The sequence below is a fragment of the Heterodontus francisci genome, chromosome 19 (assembly GCF_036365525.1).
Source record: "Heterodontus francisci isolate sHetFra1 chromosome 19, sHetFra1.hap1, whole genome shotgun sequence".
NCBI lineage: Eukaryota > Metazoa > Chordata > Chondrichthyes > Heterodontiformes > Heterodontidae > Heterodontus > Heterodontus francisci.
In genome coordinates, this window is record NC_090389.1 from 92,526,843 (window position 1) to 92,545,808 (window position 18,966).

An 18,966-nucleotide genomic window follows, 5' to 3' on the forward strand; every position below is an offset into this window, starting at 1 on the left:
AATGTTGTTGAGAATACTGAGATTCAGGCTACGAGGCTAGATGGGATTGAGGTTCACAAGGAGGAGGTGTTAGCAATTTTGGAAAGTGTGAAAATAGATAAGTCCCCTGGGCCAGATGGGATTTATCCTAGGATTCTCTGGGAAGCTAGGGAGGAGATTGCAGAGCCTTTGTCCTTGATCTTTATGTCGTCATTGTCGACAGGAATAGTGCCGGAAGACTGGAGGATAGCAAATGTTGTCCCCTTGTTCAAGAAGGGGAGTAGAGACAGCCCTGGTAATTATAGACCTGTGAGCCTTACTTCGGTTGTGGGTAAAATGTTGCAAAAGGTTATAAGAGACAGGATTTATAATCATCTTGAAAAGAATAAGTTCATTAGCGATAGTCAGCACGGTTTTGTGACGGGTAGGTCGTGCCTCACAAACCTTATTGAGTTTTTCGAGAAGGTGACCAAACAGGTGGATGAGGGTAAAGCAGTGGATGTGGTGTATATGGATTTCAGTAAGGCGTTTGATAAGGTTCCCCACGGTAGGCTATTGCAGAAAATACGGAAGTATGGGGTTGAAGGTGATTTAGAGCTTTGGATCAGAAATTGGCTAGCTGAAAGAAGACAGAGGGTGGTGGTTGATGGTAAATGTTCATCCTGGAGTTTAGTTACTAGTGGTGTACCGCAAGGATCTGTTTTGGGGCCACTGCTGTTTGTCATTTTTATAAATGACCTGGAAGAGGGTGTAGAAGGGTGGGTTAGTAAATTTGCAGATGACACTAAGGTCGGTGGAGTTGTGGATAGTGCCGAAGGATGTTGTAGGTTACAGAGGGACATAGATAGGCTGCAGAGCTGGGCTGAGAGATGGCAAATGGAGTTTAGTGCGGAAAAGTGTGAGGTGATTCACTTTGGAAGGAGTAACAGGAATGCAGAGTACTGGGCTAATGGGAAGATTCTTGGTAGTGTAGATGAACAGAGAGATCTTGGTGTCCAGGTGCATAAATCCCTGAAGGTTGCTAACCAGGTTAATAGGGCTGTTAAGAAGGCATATGGTGTGTTAGCTTTTATTAGTAGGGGGATCGAGTTTCGGAGCCACGAGGTAATGCTGCAGCTGTACAGAACTCTGGTGAGACCGCACCTGGAGTATTGCGTGCAGTTCTGGTCACCGCATTATAGGAAGGATGTGGAAGCTATGGAAAGGGTGCAGAGGAGATTTACTAGGATGTTGCCTGGTATGGAGGGAAGGTCTTACGAGGAAAGGCTGAGGGACTTGAGGTTGTTTTCGTTGGAGAGAAGGAGGAGGAGAGGTGACTTAATAGAGACATATAAGATAATCAGAGGGTTAGATAGGGTGGATAGTGAGAGTCTTTTTCCTCGGATGGTGATGGCAAACATGAGGGGACATAGCTTTAAGTTGAGGGGTGATAGATATAGGACAGATATTAGAGGTAGTTTCTTTACTCAGAGAGTAGTAGGGGCGTGGAACGCCCTGCCTGCAGCAGTAGTAGATTCGCCAACTTTAAGGGCATTTAAGTGGTCATTGGATAGACATATGGATGAAAATGGAATAGTGTAGGTCAGATGGTTTCACAGGTCGGCGCAACATCGAGGGCCGAAGGGCCTGTACTGCGCTGTAATGTTCTAATTCTAAAAAAAAAGTTGTGGGCCCTGCACCTCAGCAAGGTTATAATGGAAGATGCAGCACAGATTCACCAGAATGATCCTGGGGCTTAGAGGGTTAGGTTCTGAGCAGAGGTTGTTAGAGGGTTAGGTTCTGAGCAGAGGTTGTTAGAGGGTTAGGTTCTGAGCAGAGGTTGTTAGAGGGTTAGGTTCTGAGCAGAGGTTGTTAGAGGGTTAGGTTCTGAGCAGAGGTTGTTAGAGGGTTAGGTTCTGAGCAGAGGTTGTTAGAGGGTTAGGTTCTGAGCAGAGGTTGTTAGAGGGTTAGGTTCTGAGCAGAGGTTGTTAGAGGGTTAGGTTCTGAGCAGAGGTTGTTAGAGGGTTAGGTTCTGAGCAGAGGTTGTTAGAGGGTTAGGTTCTGAGCAGAGGTTGTTAGAGGGTTAGGTTCTGAGCAGAGGTTGCATAAACCCATAGTTTAGAAGGTTGAACACTTATCTGATTGAAATATTTTGAATAGTTAAGAGTTGATAGGGTAGATACGGAGAAACTATTTTCTCAGGGGCAGGGAGGGGGAAAAGAGTTCAGAACAAAGGGGAATAACCTTAAAATTCGAGCCGTTCAGGGGTGATGTCAGGAAGAACTTCTTCACACAAAGGGGAGTGGAATTCTGGAACTCTCTCCTCCAGAAAGCTGTTGAGGCTGGGGGTCAACTGGAAATTTAAGAAGTGAGTTTGCTAGATTTTTGTTGGGTCAGGGTATCGAGGGATCTGGAACAAGGTGGGGAAATGGAGTTAAGATACAGATCAGTCATGATCCAGTTAAATCTTCTTAGAAGCTGTTCAGAGAAGGTTCACTCGACTGATTCCTGGGATCAAGGGATTATCTTATGAGGAAAGGTTGAACAGGTTGGGCCTGTATCATTGGAGTTTAGAAGATTGAGAGGTGATCTTATAGAAACATATAAGATCCTGAGGGGATTTGACAGGGTGGATGCTGAGAGGATGTTTCCACTTATGGGCGAGACTAGAACTAGGGGACAGAGTTTAAAAATAAGAAGTCTCCCATTTAACGGAGATGAGGATACATTTTTTCCCTCAGAGGGTTGTTAATCTGTGGAATTCTGTTCCCTAGAGAGCAGTGGAGGCTGGGTCATTGAACGTTTTTAAGGCTGAGTTAGATAGATTATCGACAAAGGAGTCCAAGGTTATGGGGGGGGGGGCAGAAAGGAAAGTGGAGTTGAGACCACAACCAGATCAGTCATGATCTTATTGAGTGGCATAGCAGGCTTGAGGGGCCGAATGGCCTCCTCTTGTTCCAATGAAAACAGTTCTGCTCATAATTCCTTTGGCCACAATCTGCCCCTGCTGCCGATCTGACAGAGACAGACTGGAGAGGGAAATGGAAAATATCACAGGCTTACAGTAGAGGGTGCACCTGTACGGCTGGAACTGAGGCACAATTACTCTGTATCTAACCCCGTGCTGTCCCTGTCCTGGGAGTGTTTGATGGGGGACAGTGTAGAGGGAGCTTTACTCTGTATCTAACCCCAGTGCTGTCCCTGTCCTGGGAGTGTTTGATGGGGACAGTGTAGAGGGAGCTTTACTCTGTATCTAACCCCAGTGCTGTACCTGTCCTGGGAGTGTTTGATGGGGGACAGTGTAGAGGGAGCTTTACTCTGTATCTAACCCCAGTGCTGTCCCTGTCCTGGGAGTGTTTGATGGGGACAGTGTAGAGGGAGCTTTACTCTGTATCTAACCCCCGTGCTGTACCTGTCCTGGGAGTGTTTGATGGGGACAGTGTAGAGGGAGCTTTACTCTGTATCTAACCCCCATACTGTACCTGTCCTGGGAGTGTTTGATGGGGACAGTGTAGAGGGAGCTTTACTCTGTATCTAACCCCCGTACTGTACCTGTCCTGGGGAGTGTTTGATGGGGGACAGTGTAGAGGGAGCTTTACTCTGTATCTAACCCCAGTGCTGTACCTGTCCTGGGAGTGTTTGATGGGGGACAGTGTAGAGGGAGCTTTACTCTGTATCTAACCCCAGTGCTGTACCTGTCCTGGGAGTGTTTGATGTGGACAGTGTAGAGGGAGCTTTACTCTGTATCTAACCCCGTGCTGTACCTGTCCTGGGAGTGTTTGATGGGGGACAGTGTAGAGGGAGCTTTACTCTGTATCTAACTCCGTGCTGTACCTGTCCTGGGAGTGTTTGATGGGGACAGTGTAGAGGGAGCTTTACTCTGTATCTAACCCCAGTGCTGTACCTGTCCTGGGAGTGTTTGATGGGGGACAGTGTAGAGGGAGCTTTACTCTGTATCTAACCCCAGTGCTGTACCTGTCCTGGGAGTGTTTGATGGGGGACAGTGTAGAGGGAACTTTACTCTGTATCTAACCCCAGTGCTGTACCTGTCCTGGGAGTGTTTGATGGGGGACAGTGTAGAGGGAACTTTACTCTGTATCTAACCCCAGTGCTGTACCTGTCCTGGGAGTGTTTGATGGGGGACAGTGTAGAGGGAGCTTTACTCTGTATCTAACCCCAGTGCTGTACCTGTCCTGGGAGTGTTTGATGGGGGACAGTGTAGAGGGAACTTTACTCTGTATCTAACCCCAGTGCTGTACCTGTCCTGGGAGTGTTTGATGGGGGACAATGTAGAGGGAGCTTTACTCTGTATCTAACCCCAGTGCTGTACCTGTCCTGGGAGTGTTTGATGGGGACAGTGTAGAGGGAGCTTTACTCTGTATCTAACCCCGTACTGTACCTGTCCTGGGGAGTGTTTGATGGGGACAGTGTAGAGGGAGCTTTACTCTGTATCTAACCCCGTACTGTACCTGTCCTGGGAGTGTTTGATGGGGGACAGTGTAGAGGGAGCTTTACTCTGTATCTAACCCCAGTGCTGTACCTGTCCTGGGAGTGTTTGATGGGGACAGTGTAGAGGGAGCTTTACTCTGTATCTAACTGGGAGTGCTGTGGATTGACAGTATATTATGGCAACTCACCTGGGTTAGCATGTCGACAGTGTAAGTGTAAGTGGGCCGTGAATACACGAACACAGGCAGTGAGTAGTTGTCACTGTGGAGCTGAGCCACTCGCAGTGCCTCCCTGACCCGGGAGCGGACAAACCTGGTGGCACTGTTGGTGGAGCGCAGCATTCTGTCCAGGTAGATGGAGGGGAAGATGGCTGTGCTGTTGGTCCACAGCCACATCAGCAGGTCATTGCGGGATATCTCCACGTCAGGGCAGCGGCCTGTGTAATTGGCCATGTTGTTCTTGTAGTCATGGTTGTAGCAGTCCGGGAACAGGTAGAAGCCCCACATACTGTGTGGCCGTGCGTTTCTCGCTTTCCGCAGAGTCTCCACCATGAACCTCTGGCCCGACTGTTCAAACTCAAACTGTGCTTCTCTGTTGAGCTTGCTCTCGGACCAGGCTGCGTGTTTTTTAGACACCAGGCGCCGGGAACTGTCCCGGTAAATCTGTTTGTCCTTCCAGTTGCGAATCCACAGCGGCCTCCACTCTTCCCAGTCAATCACTGCCAGTCCATTGGTATCAGGAGATCTCATGTACCGCTCGATGTCCCGCTCCATCACAGCCAGGTGATCCAGTAGGTTACTGTTCTGTGGCACACCCCCATTCACAGGCTGCTGCCCCTGGTAATAAGGGTATTTTCCCAACCTCTCCTTATAGAAAATGGTCAGTTTCTGGTTATAAAAGCCTTCATTTGGAGATGAAACAATGTTGAACATGTTAAGGTCCAGATTGACGGAATGACGGACACATTCCTGCGTCGGTGCGTTCCAGACAGTCACAAAGGGTTTGCCACCAAACCGGGAGGATTGCTTCAGCTGAGCCCGACTCCTGGACATCACGAGGGTGACAACACAAACCAGTGCTGTGGCGACAGAGACCACTCTATGGGCCATGGCTCCTCAACCTTGCAATCACCCGCCCTCCGGGTTCTGGAAAAGCCGCAGTTCCAGCTTTTGCCCCACTCCAGACCCTGGAACACAGAACATCAGATTGAAGCAACTCCACACCCAAACCCTATCACAGAGTGCACTCTATTCTCAAACCACAGCCATTCAACACAGCACTCACCCAAAACAACACTCTCCCCCTGACCCCCTCAACACCCTTCCACCCACAGTTCCACACACACTGACTCTCACTGGGGTACAATTCCACACACACTGACTCTCACTGGGGTACAGTTCCACACACACTGACTCTCACTGGGGTACAGTTCCACACACACATGACTCTCACTGGGGTGCAGTTCCACACATACTGACTCTCACTGGGGTACAGTTCCACACACACCGAGTCTCACTGGGATACAGTTCCACACACACTGACTCTCACTGGGGTACAGTTCCACACACACAGACTCTCACTGGGGTACAGTTCCACACACACATGACTCTCACTGGGGTGCAGTTCCACACATACTGACTCTCACTGGGGTACAGTTCCACACACACCGAGTCTCACTGGGATACAGTTCCACACACACTGACTCTCACTGGGATGCAGTTCCACACACATGACTCTCACTGGGGTGCAGTTCCACACACACTGACTCTCACTGGGGTACAGTTCCACACACACATGACTCTCACTGGGGTGCAGTTCCACACACACTGACTCTCACTGGGGTACAGTTCCACACACACTGAGTCTCACTGGGATACAGTTCCACACACACTGACTCTCACTGGGGTACAGTTCCACACACACTGAGTCTCACTGGGGTCCAGTTCCACACACACTGACTCTCACTGGGGTCCAGTTCCACACACACTGACTCTCACTCGGCTACAGTTCCACACACATGACTCTCACTGGGGTACAGTTCCACACACATGACTCTCACTGGGGTACAGTTCCACACACACTGACTCTCACTGGGATACAGTTCCACACACATTGACTCTCACTGGGATACAGTTCCACACACTCACTCTCACTGGAATACAGTTCCACCGTCCAGTTCGTCAGACAATAATTATTCTTCATGAATGAGTTGAGTCTGAGTATCAGAAAATATTTGGGAAGTGAATTAAAATCATTTCGTAGAATCTGTCCCTTGGCAGGTTGTATGGGAGGGAGGGAAGAGGAGGGAGTGATTACTGAGCACAATTTCTATAAGAGTTACCAACTTGTCCCATGCCATGGTCTTTCCCCATTTGGCCCATGTGGCATCTCCTTCACCTCAATTCCGACCCCTTTCCCAGACCCTTATAGATCCGGGAATCCCCCACCATCCCTCAGCTGGGGTTGATGAATGACCAAGCACCCGTCATCAGGTACAGGGCTGAACTGTGAAATATCTGATATCTTAGTTTAGTTTAGAGATACAGCACTGAAACAGGCCCTTCGGCCCACCGAGTCTGTGCCGACCATCAACCACCCATTTATACTAATCCTACACTAATCCCATATTCCTACCACATCCCCACCTGTCCCTATATTTCCCTACCACCTACCTATACTAGGGGCAATTTCTAATGGCCAATTTACCTATCAACCTGCAAGTCTTTGGCTGTGGGAGGAAACCGGAGCACCCGGAGGAAACCCATGCAGACACAGGGAGAACTTGCAAACTCCACACAGGCAGTACCCAGAATTGAACCTGGGTCGCTGGAGCTGAGGCTGCGGTGCTAACCACTGCGCCGCCCTTATCTGTGGTTTGAAATTTTAGTTCACTCAGCCTGTTGCTGTTTTCCTCCTTTAATCGCTAAATACGGACAAGTCTGTTCAACATAGCAGCGTGCAGCTGAACAGCAAGACTGCTTTAATGTTCAGAGACAGATCCTCCCAGCCCAGTCTCCTCTCTCTCTCCCTCCCTCCTTTATCCTCCAGGGTCAAAATGTAAAGTCTGGGAGATAACAGAAGCAGGCAGGCTGGTTCAGACATGACAGCGGTAGAATTCCTGCAGTTATTGCGCTGAGCTCACAGGAGATCAACACAAACATGACTTGTTGGAAAATATTTGCCAAGTAGAGGAATTAATTGTGAAAGATTTACTGGCAGCTGACTGCTCACACAATTACTCTCACCAAGGTGAAACTGCAATAACCTTTACTCTGATCCCTCGAAACAACAGCCCTGTTAGATACTGAAAAGAAAAACAGTTTCATTCCCCACAGCAAACAAAGGACATCAAGGTCACTTTTAAAGGCTGGTAAACTAAATGGTGAAGGCTTGACTGAGGGACAAAAGGAATTCAACAGTTTCCAGGTCCTGGGCTGTTTGCCTCCACCTCCACCAGGTTCCCCTCCCTCCGCCTGCCTCCACTCCCTCCGACCCTCCAGAGCACTCAGTCACTATAATCTATTCATTTTAAAAGTCTTGTCTGCTCCATTCCTTGTTCAGTGACTTGGTGTGTGAGTGTTTGTTCAGTACGAGGAGACATTTATATACAAACACATGGTCACATTATGGCCATGAAAAGTTCCTGATGTTCTTTGATGTGGTTTCTAAATTTCAAAGTCATTCGAACATCACAAGTTAGCAGGAAGATTCCAGGTTCCATCAGCACTTTGTGAGCTGAACTTGACCAATGCAGAGGTGTTGGGTTGGGGCAGTGGGAATGGGGGGTATGTGGTGGGGGGATGGGATGGGGGAGTGGGTGTGGGGGATGGTGTATGGAGTGGGGGGAGTGGGATGTGGGGTTGGGGGGGGAAGTGGGATGTGCAGGGGGGGGGAGTGGGATGTGGGGGGGGGGGAGTGGGATGTGGGGGGGGGGAGTGGGATGTGGGGGGGAGTGGGATGGGGGGGTAATGGGATGTGGGGGGGAGTGGAATGTGGGGGGGAGTGGGATGGGGGGGTAATGGGATGTGGGGGGGAGTGGGATGTGGGGGGGAGTGTGGGATGGGGTGGGAGAGTGGGATGGGGTGGGGGAGTGGGATGTGGGGGGGAGTGGGATGTGGGGGGGGAGTGGGATGTGGGGGGGTAGTGGGATGTGGGGGGGGAGTGGGATGTGGGGGGGAGTGTGGGATGGGGTGGGAGAGTGGGATGTGGGGGGGAGTGGGATGTGGGGGGGGGAGTGGGATGTGGGGGGGTAGTGGGATGTGGGGGGGGAGTGGGATGTGGGGGGGAGTGTGGGATGGGGTGGGAGAGTGGGATGGGGTGGGGGAGTGGGATGTGGGGGGGAGTGGGATGTGGTGGGGGGGGAGTGGGATAGGGGGTGTAGGATGGGGCTGGGGAGGAGAAATCAGTGGAAATGATTGAATTCGTCTGTTCAAGCAGGCACTGATCATATCATTGATCCTTATTAATGTACTCCCTGAATGTCCATTACTAGTCTGATCTATAACAACACCAGACCCCCTAAAATCAAAGAAATCTCCCCCAGTTCTACAACCCTCTGGGTTCTTTGTATTCCTGCAATTCTGGCCTCGAGCCTTCCCAATTCTAATCACTGACCATTGGCAGCTGTGCCTTCAGCTGTTTGGACACTAAATCTGGAATTCCTGCCCTAAACCTGTCCAATTATCTTTCCTCCTTTAAGACACTGCTTCAAACCTACCCCTCCCACCAATGAACTATGAACATTTATTAATCACTGGTTAAAGCCCAGCTGGAGGATTGTGTCCAGTTCTGGGCCCCGCACTTTCAGAAGGATGTCCAGTCCTTGGACAGGGTGTCGAGGAGATTTACGGGAATGATACTGGGGCTGAGGGACTTCAGTTAACGAGAAGAGACTGGAGAAGCTGGGATTGTTCTCTTTAGAGCAGAGAAGGTTAAGGGGAGATTTAATCGAGATGTTCAGAATTATGAAGAGTTTAGACATTTCTATGATTTTCCGAAGAGTCAGTAAACAGAGAACACAGATTTAAGACAATTGACAAAAGAACCCGACGCAAAACATAATCCAGTGAGTTGTTGTGATCGGGAATGTCCTGCCGGGAAAGGTGGTGGAAGCAGATTCAATAATAACTTTCACAAGGAAATTGGATAAATCCTGGAAGGGGAAAAATTCCCGGGACGATGGGGAAAGGGCAGGGGGAGTGGGATCAATTGGATAACTCATGCAAAGAGTCAGCATGTGTGTGATGGGCCGAATGGACTCTTTCTGTGCTTTATCAGTCTCTGAATTCTTGTCTCTGTTTCTTTGCTTTACAGAAAGAGGCCATTCGGCCGGTCCATGCCGGTCTCTCCCTATCTCACCACTCACTATCAGTGTAAACTCACTCCTTTCTCCCTCTTCCATATATTTCACCGCAGTCACATTCTCCCGGTGTCTGGAGAAAGTTTTCCTCAATTCCCATTGGATTTATTCCTGATTATCTGATATTTATGGCTGAGTTCTGCCGGATTCTCTCTTTATTCTCACTCACTTTCTACCGGGTTTTCCTCCTCTTTCTGATTCTTTCTCCTTCTTCCCCTCCAGCGGAGTCTCGCCGGCAGCTCGGCCCGTTCCGCCGCCGTTCCCCCGCTATTCCGCCGCTGTTACCCCGCCGTTTCCCCGCTATTTCCCCGCTGTCGGTGTAACCGGAACACGAGGCCGCTGCAGCTCAGCCGGAGATCGATTTAACTCAACTTCCGTGAACCAGCGGCTTGTTCCTGAAGTCTGTCCGCATCACAGTAACTGATCCCACCTCCAGAGAGACAGAGACCGGGCTCTCCCCGGGACACGCTCACCATTCATTCCGGCAGCAGCATCTCTCCCGGCACCGGGGTGGGAGGACCCACAGTTAGAATGTACAGGAGCCCCCCAACCCCGGGCTCAAACCCCCAACCCCGGGCTCAAACCCCGGGCTCAAACCCCCAACCCCACCCCCCCCAACCCCGGGCTCAAACCCCCAACCCCACCCCCCCCCAACCCCGGGCTCAAACCCCCAACCCCACCCCCCAACCCCCCTCCAACCCCGGGCTCAAACCCCCAACCCCACCCCCCCCCAACCCCGGGCTCAAACCCCCAACCCCGGGCTCAAACCCCCAACCCCACCCCCCCCAACCCCGGGCTCAAACCCCCAACCCCACCCCCCCCAACCCCGGGCTCAAACCCCCAACCCCACCCCCCCCCAACCCCGGGCTCAAACCCCCAACCCCGGGCTCAAACCCCCAACCCCACCCCCCCCAACCCCGGGCTCAAACCCCCAACCCCACCCCCCCCCAACCCCGGGCTCAAACCCCCAACCCCACCCCCCCCAACCCCGGGCTCAAACCCCCAACCCCACCCCCCCCAACCCCGGGCTCAAACCCCCAACCCCACCCCCCCCAACCCCGGGCTCAAACCCCCAACCCCGGGCTCAAACCCCCAACCCCACCCCCCCCAACCCCGGGCTCAAACCCCCAACCCCACCCCCCCCAACCCCGGGCTCAAACCCCCAACCCCGGGCTCAAACCCCAACTCCACCCCCCCCAACCCCGGGCTCAAACCCCCAACCCCGGGCTCAAACCCCCAACCCCACCCAACCCCGGGCTCAAACCCCCAACCCCGGGCTCAAACCCCCAACCCCACCCCCCCCAACCCCGGGCTCAAACCCCCAACCCCACCCCCCCCAACCCCGGGCTCAAACCCCCAACCCCACCCCCCCCAACCCCGGGCTCAAACCCCCAACCCCGGGCTCAAACCCCCAACCCCACCCCCCCCAACCCCGGGCTCAAACCCCCAACCCCACCCCCCCCCAACCCCGGGCTCAAACCCCCAACCCCACCCCCCCCAACCCCGGGCTCAAACCCCCAACCCCACCCCCCCCAACCCCGGGCTCAAACCCCCAACCCCACCCCCCCCAACCCCGGGCTCAAACCCCCAACCCCGGGCTCAAACCCCCAACCCCACCCCCCCCAACCCCGGGCTCAAACCCCCAACCCCACCCCCCCCCAACCCCGGGCTCAAACCCCCAACCCCGGGCTCAAACCCCCAACTCCACCCCCCCCAACCCCGGGCTCAAACCCCCAACCCCGGGCTCAAACCCCCAACCCCACCCCCCCCCAACCCCGGGCTCAAACCCCCAACCCCGGGCTCAAACCCCCAACCCCACCCCCCCCCAACCCCGGGCTCAAACCCCCAACCCCACCCCCCCCAACCCCGGGCTCAAACCCCCAACCCCACCCCCCCCAACCCCGGGCTCAAACCCCCAACCCCGGGCTCAAACCCCCAACCCCGGACTCAAACCCCCAACCCCACCCCCCCCAACCCCGGACTCAAACCCCCAACCCCACCCCCCCCAACCCCGGGCTCAAACCCCCAACCCCACCCCCCCCAACCCCGGGCTCAAACCCCCAACCCCACCCCCCCCAACCCCGGGCTCAAACCCCCAACCCCACCCCCCAACCCCCCTCCAACCCCGGGCTCAAACCCCCAACCCCACCCCCCCCAACCCCGGACTCAAACCCCCAACCCCACCCCCCCCAACCCCGGACTCAAACCCCCAACCCCACCCCCCCCAACCCCGGGCTCAAACCCCCAACCCCACCCCCCCCAACCCCGGACTCAAACCCCCAACCCCACCCCCCCCCAACCCCGGGCTCAAACCCCCAACCCCACCCTCCAACCCCGGACTCAAACCCCCAACCCCACCCCCCCCAACCCCGGGCTCAAACCCCCAACCCCACCCCCCCCAACCCCGGACTCAAACCCCCAACCCCACCCCCCCCAACCCCGGGCTCAAACCCCCAACCCCGGGCTCAGTCCCCCCGATCCCCCCAAACCCGGACTCGGTTCCTCTGAACCCCAAAACAGAGGCTTGATGTGTCACGCAGTCTCGCTGAGTTATAGCTGTAATTGAATTGGGGATAGAACAAAGAAAATTACAGCACAGGAACAGGCCCTTCAGCCCTCCAAGCCTACGCCGCTCCAAATCCTCTATCTAAACCTGTCGCCTATTTTCTAAGGGTCTGTATCTCTTTTCTTCCTGCCCATTCATGTATCTGTCTAGATACATCTTAAAAGACTCCATCGTGCCCGCGTCTACCACCTCTGCTGGCAACGCATTCCAGGCACCCACCATCCTCTGCGTAAAGAACTTTCCATGCATATCCCCCCTAAACCTTTCCCCTCTCACTTTGAACTCGTGTCCTCTAGTAATTGAAACCCCCACTCTGGGAAAAAGCTTCTTGCTATCCACCCTGTCTATACCTCTCATGATTTTGTACACCTCAATCAGGTCCCCCCTCAACCTCCGTCTTTCTAATGAAAATAATCCTAATCTACTCAACCTCTCTTCATAGCTAGCGCCCTCCATACCAGGCAACATCCTGGTGAACCTCCTCTGCACCCTCTCCAAAGCATCCACATCCTTTTGGTAATGTGGCGACCAGAACTGCACGCAGTATTCCAAATGTGGCCGAACCAAAGTCTTATACAACTGTAACATGACCTGCCAACTCTTGTACTCAATGCCCCGTCCGATGAAGGAAAGCATGCCGTATGCCTTCTTGACCACTCTATTGACCTGCGTTGCCACCTTCAGGGAACAATGGACCTGAACACCCAAATCTCTCTGTACATCAATTTTCCCCAGGACTTTTCCATTTAGAGAAGGAAGTTAGGCTGGGAGGGGGTCTGGGGGGATTTGGGTCATGAGCAAATGCAGCAATGGGTGAGAGATGGCCTGCATTGTAAGTGTTGAAGAGTTGGCCATTGGGTGAAGAGGTGAAATTCGAAACTGCACCCCAGAAAAACAGCAAAACGTGCAGCAGAACAGAGCGAAGGGTGAGGAAATCAGTAAGAAATTCTCTGAACCTGTTGATGTGGCCAAAAATATTCAGGATTTAAGAACTTGCATTTTCCCATCCTCAGGACATCCCAAAGTAATTTAGAGTCAGAATTATACAGCACAGAAACAGGCCCTTCGGCCCATCGTGTCTGTGCCAGCCATTAAGCACCTAACTATTCTCATCCCATATTCCAGCACTTGGCCCATAGCCTTGTATGCCATGGCATTTCAAGTGCTCATCTAAATACTTCTTAAATGTTGTGAGGGTTCCTGCCTCTACCACCCCTTCAGGCAGTGTGTTCCAGATTCCAAACATCCTCTGGGTGAAAAAGTGTTTCCTTAAATCCCCTCTAAACCTCCTGCCTCTTACCCTAAATCTATGCCCCCTGGTTATTGACCCCTCTGCTAAGGGAAAAAGTTTCCTCCTATCTAATCTCAATGCCCCTCATAATTTTGTATACCTCAATCGGGTCCCCCCTCAGCCTTCTCTGCTCTAAGTAAAACAACCCTAGCCTTTTCAGTCTCTCTTCATAGCTGAAATGCTCCAGCCCAGGCAACATCCTGGTGAATCTCCTCTGCACCCTCTCCAGTGCAATCACATCCTTCCCATAGTGTGGTGCCCAGAACTGTACACAGTACTCCAGCTGTGGCCTAACTAGTGTTTTATACAGCTTCATCAGAACCTCCCTACTCTTATATTCTATGCCTTGGCTAATAAAGGCAAGTATCCCATATGCCTTCCTAACCACCTTATCTACCTGTGCTGCTGCCTTCAGTGATCTATGGACAAGTACACCAAGGTCCCTCTGACCCTCTGTACTTCCGAGGATCCTACCATCCATTGTATATTCCCTTGCCTTGTTAGTCCTCTCAAAATGCATCACCTCACACTTCTCAGGCTTAAATTCCATTTGCCACTGCTCCGCCCATCTTACCAGCCCATCTATATCATCCTGTAATCTAAGGCTTTCCTCCTCACTATTTACGACACCAATTTTCATGTCATCTGTGATCTTACTGATCTTTCTTTTCTTTCTTTTGGGCCTCCTTATCTCGAGAGACAATGGATACGCGCCTGGAGGTGGTCAATGGTTTGTGAAGCAGCGCCTGGAGTGGCTATAAAGGCCAATTCTGGAGTGACAGGCTCTTCCACAGGTGCTGCAGAGAAATTTGTTTGTCGGGGCTGTTGCACAGTTGGCTCTCCCCTTGCGCCTCTGTCTTTTTTCCTGCCAACTACTAAGTCTCTTTGACTCGCCACACTTTAGCCCTGTCTTTATGGCTGCCCGCCAGCTCTGGCGAATGCTGGCAACTGACTCCCACGACTTGTGATCAATGTCACAGGATTTCATGTCGCGTTTGCAGACGTCTTTAAAGCGGAGACATGGACGGCCGGTGGGTCTGATACCAGTGGCGAGCTCGCTGTACAATGTGTCTTTGGGGATCCTGCCATCTTCCATGCGGCTCACATGGCCAAGCCATCTCAAGCGCCGCTGACTCAGTAGTGTGTATAAGCTGGGGATGTTGGCCGCTTCAAGGACTTCTGTGTTGGAGATATAGTCCTGCCACCTGATGCCAAGTATTCTCCGAAGGCAGCGAAGATGGAATGAATTGAGATGTCGCTCTTGGCTGGCATACGTTGTCCAGGCCTCGCTGCCGTAGAGCAAGGTACTGAGGGCACAGGCCTGATACACTCGGACTTTTGTATTTACGACACCAATTTTCATGTCATCTGTGATCTTACTGATCATACCTCCTATATTCACATCTAAATCATTAATATACACTTCAAACAGCAAGGGTCCCAGCTCTGATCCCTGTGGTACACCACTGGTCACAGGCTTCCACTCGCAAAAACAACCCTTGACCATCGCCCTCTGCCTCCTGCCATTAAGCCAATTTTGGATCTAATTTGCCAAATTGCCCTGGATCCCATGGGCTCTTACCTTCTTAACCAATCTCCAATGCGGGACCTTATCAAAAGCCTTACTGAAGTCCATGTAGACTACATCAACTGCTTTACCCTCATCGACACATCTAGTCACCGCCTCAAAAAATTCAATCAAGTTAGTTAGACATGATCTCCCCCTGACAAAGCCGTGCTGACTATCCCTGATTAATCCCTGCCTCTCCAAGTGGAGATTAATCCTGTCCCTCGGAGCTTTTTCCAATATTTTCCCAACCACTGATGTTAGAATCACTGGCCTGTAATTACCTGGTTTATCCCTGTTACCCTTCTTGAATAATGGTATCACATTCACTGTTCTCCAGTCCTCTGGTACCTCTCCTGTGGCCAGAGAGGATCTGCAAATTTGTGTCTGAGCCCCTGCTATCTCCTCCCTTGCCTCACATAACAGCCTGGGATACATCTCATCTAGGCCTGGGGATTTATCCACTTTTAAACCCGCTAAAACAGCTAATACTACCGCAGTGAGTGAGTAGTGGGGTACTGCAGGGATCAGTGCTGGGACCCCAGCTATTCACTATATATATTCATGAAATAGAGGGAATTAAATGTAATATTTCCAAGTTTGCAGATGACATAAAGCTGGGTGGGAGTGTGAGCTGTGAGGAGGATGCAGAGAAGCTCCAGTGTGATTTAGACAGGTTGAGTGAGTGGGCAAATACATGGCAGATGCAGTATAATGTGGATAAATGTGAGGTTATCCACTTTGGTGGCAAAAACAGAAAGGCAGATTATTATCTGAATGGCGATAGATTGGAAAGGGGGAGGTGCAGCGAGACCTGGGTGTCCTTGTGCACCAGTCGCTGCGAGTAAGCATGCAGGTGTAGCAGGCAGTTAAGAAGGCAAGTGGTAGGTTGGCCTTCATAGCGAGAGGATTCGAGTACAGGAGCAAGGATGTCTTGCTGCAATTATACAAGGCCTTGGTGAGACCACATCTGGAATATTGTGTGCAGTTTTGGTCTCCTTATCTGAGGAAGGATGTTCTTGCCATGGAGGGAGTGCAGCGAAGGTTCACCAGACTGATTCCTGGGATGGTGGGACTGACGTATGGAGAGAGATTGGGTCGATTAGACTTGTATCCGCTAGAGTTTAGAAGAATGCGAAGGGATCTCATAGAAACCTACAAAATTCTAACAGGACTGGACAGACTAGATGCAGGAAGGATGTTCCCGATGGCGGGGGAGTCCAGGACCAGGGGGTCACAGTCTAAGGATAAGGGGTAAGCCATTTAGGACTGAGATGAGGAGGGATTTCTTCACCCAGAGAGGGGTGAGCCTGTGGAATTCTCTACCATGGAAAGCAGTTGAGGCCAAATCATTAAATATATTCAAGAAAGAGTTAGATATAGTTCTTAGGGTTAATGGGATCAAGGGATACGGGGAGAAAGCGGGAACAGGTTACTGAGTTTGGATGATCAGCCATGATCGTATTGAATGGCGGAGCAGGCTCGAAGGACCAAATGGCCTACTCCTGCTCCGACTTTTCTATGTTTCTAAAATAAAGTGAACAACTCTAAAGGGGGTGCAGGAGCAGAGGGACCGGATGTATCTGTGCATAAGTTATTGAAGGTGGCAGGACAGGTTGAGAGAGCGGTTAATAAAGCATACAATATCCTGGGCTTTATCCTGGCGCACTGACACGGAACACAAAAGTCCGAGTGTATCAAACCTGTGTCCTCAGTACCTTGCTCTACGGCAGCGAGGCCTGGACAACGTATGTCAGCCAAGAGCGACGTCTCAATTCATTCCATCTTCGCTGCCTTCGGAGAATAATTGGCATCAGGTGGCAGGACCATATCTCCAACACAGAAGTCCTCGAGGTGGCCAACATCCCCAGCTTATACACACGACTGAGTCAGCGGCGCTTGAGATGGCTTGGCCATGTGAGCCGCATGGAAGATGGCAGGATCCCCAAAGACACATTGTACAGCGAGCTCGCCACTGGCATCAGACCCACCGGCCGTCCATGTCTCCGCTTTAAAGACGTCTGCAAACGCGACATGAAATCCTGTGACATTGATCACAAGTCGTGGGAGTCAGTTGCCAGCGTTCGCCAGAGCTGGCAGGCAGCCATAAAGACAGGGCTAAAGTGTGGCGAGTCAAAGAGACTTAGCAGTTGGCAGGAAAAAAGACAGAGGCGCAAGGGGAGAGCCAACTGTGTAACAGCCCCGACAAACAAATTTCTCTGCAGCACCTGTGGAAGAGCCTGTCACTCTAGAATTGGCCTTTATAGCCACTCCAGGCGCTGCTTCACAAACCACTGACCACCTCCAGGCGTGTATTCATTGTCTCTCGAGATAAGGAGGCCCAAAGAAAGAAAGAAAGAAAGAAGATCCTGGGCTTTATTAATAGAGGCATAGAGTACAAGAGCAAGGAAGTTATGTTGAACTTGGATAAGACACTAGTTTGGCCTCAGCTGGAGTATTGGGTGCCGCACTTTAGGAAGGATGTGAAGGCGTTGGAAAGAGTGCAGAACAGATTCACAAGAATGATTCCTGGGATGAGGAACTTCAGTTATGAAGACTCCAGGATGGTATGTTGCCTCCCTGGTGCTAGGGTCAAGGGTGTCTCAGAGCGGTTACAGGACATTCTGAAGGGGGAGGGTGAACAGCCAGTGGTCGTGGTACACATTGGTACAAACGCTGTAGGTAAAAAAAAGGATGAGGTCCTAAAAGCAGAATACAGGGAGCGAGGAAATGAGTTGAAAAGTAGGACCTCAAAAGGTAGTGATCTCAGGATTACTACCAGTGCCACGTGTTAGTCAGAATAGAAATAACAAGAGACATCGGATGAATACATGGCTGAAGAGATGGTGTGAGGGGGAGGATTTTAGATTCCTGGGACATTGGGACCGGTTCTGGGGGAGGTAGGACCAGTACAAACTGGACGGGCTCCACCTGGGCAGGACCAGAACTGATGTCCGAGGGGGAGTATTTGCTAGAGTGGTTGGGGAGGGTTTAAACTAAAATGGCAGGGGGAATGGGGACCTTTGCAAGGAGTCAGAGGAGGGGGGATCAAAGACAAGAACAAAAGACAGTAAGGGGAATAAGAAAAGTGATAGGCAGAGAAATCAAGGGCCAGAATCAAACAGGGCCACAGTGAAAAATAGTGGGAAGGGGACAAGTAATGTTAAAAAGACAAGCCTTAAGGCTTTGCCCCTTAACATGCGGAGCATTCGCAATAAATTGGATGAATTAATTGTGCAAATAGATGTAAACGGGTATGATATAGTCAGGATTCCGGAGACATGGCTGCAAGGTGACCAGGGATGGGAAATGAACATCCAGGGGTATTCAGTATTTAGGAAGGACAGACAAAAAGTAAAAGGCGGTGGAGTTGCATTGCTGGTTCAAGAGGAAATTAACGCAATAGTGAGGAAGGATATTAGCTCTGACAATGTGGAATCTGTATGGGTAGAGCTGAGAAACACTAAGGTTCAAAAAACGTTAGTGGGGGTTGTATATAGACCCCCAAACTGTAGTGGTGATGTTGGGAATGGCATTATACAGGAAATTAGAGATGCATGCGATAAAGGAACATCTGTAATTATGGGTGACTTTAATCTGCATATAGATTGGGCAAATCAAATTAGTCACAATACCGTAGAGGAGGAATTCTTGGAGTGTATACGGGATGGTTTTCTGGACCAATACATTGAGGAAATAACTAGAGAACAGGCCATCTAGACTGGGTATTGTGTAATGAGAGAGGAATAATTGACAGTCTAGTTGTGCGAGACCCC

General features: G+C 51.4%; 1 protein-coding gene across 4 annotated transcripts in view; it reads right to left on the reverse strand.

Moving 5' to 3' along the window:
• Positions 1–18,966, reverse strand: part of LOC137380309 (hyaluronidase-2-like) — a 79,792-nt gene that overhangs the window by 14,060 nt on the left and 46,766 nt on the right. For 3 of the 4 annotated variants that reach the window (XM_068052230.1, XM_068052227.1, XM_068052229.1), the window contains exon 2: positions 4,596–5,593. In XM_068052230.1, the coding sequence (XP_067908331.1) occupies positions 4,596–5,516 (921 nt within the window). In that variant the 5' untranslated portion in view covers positions 5,517–5,593. Of the gene's footprint in view, positions 1–4,595; positions 5,594–9,935; positions 10,108–18,966 lie in introns of those variants that run through there. The other variant, XM_068052228.1, reaches the window with a different exon arrangement.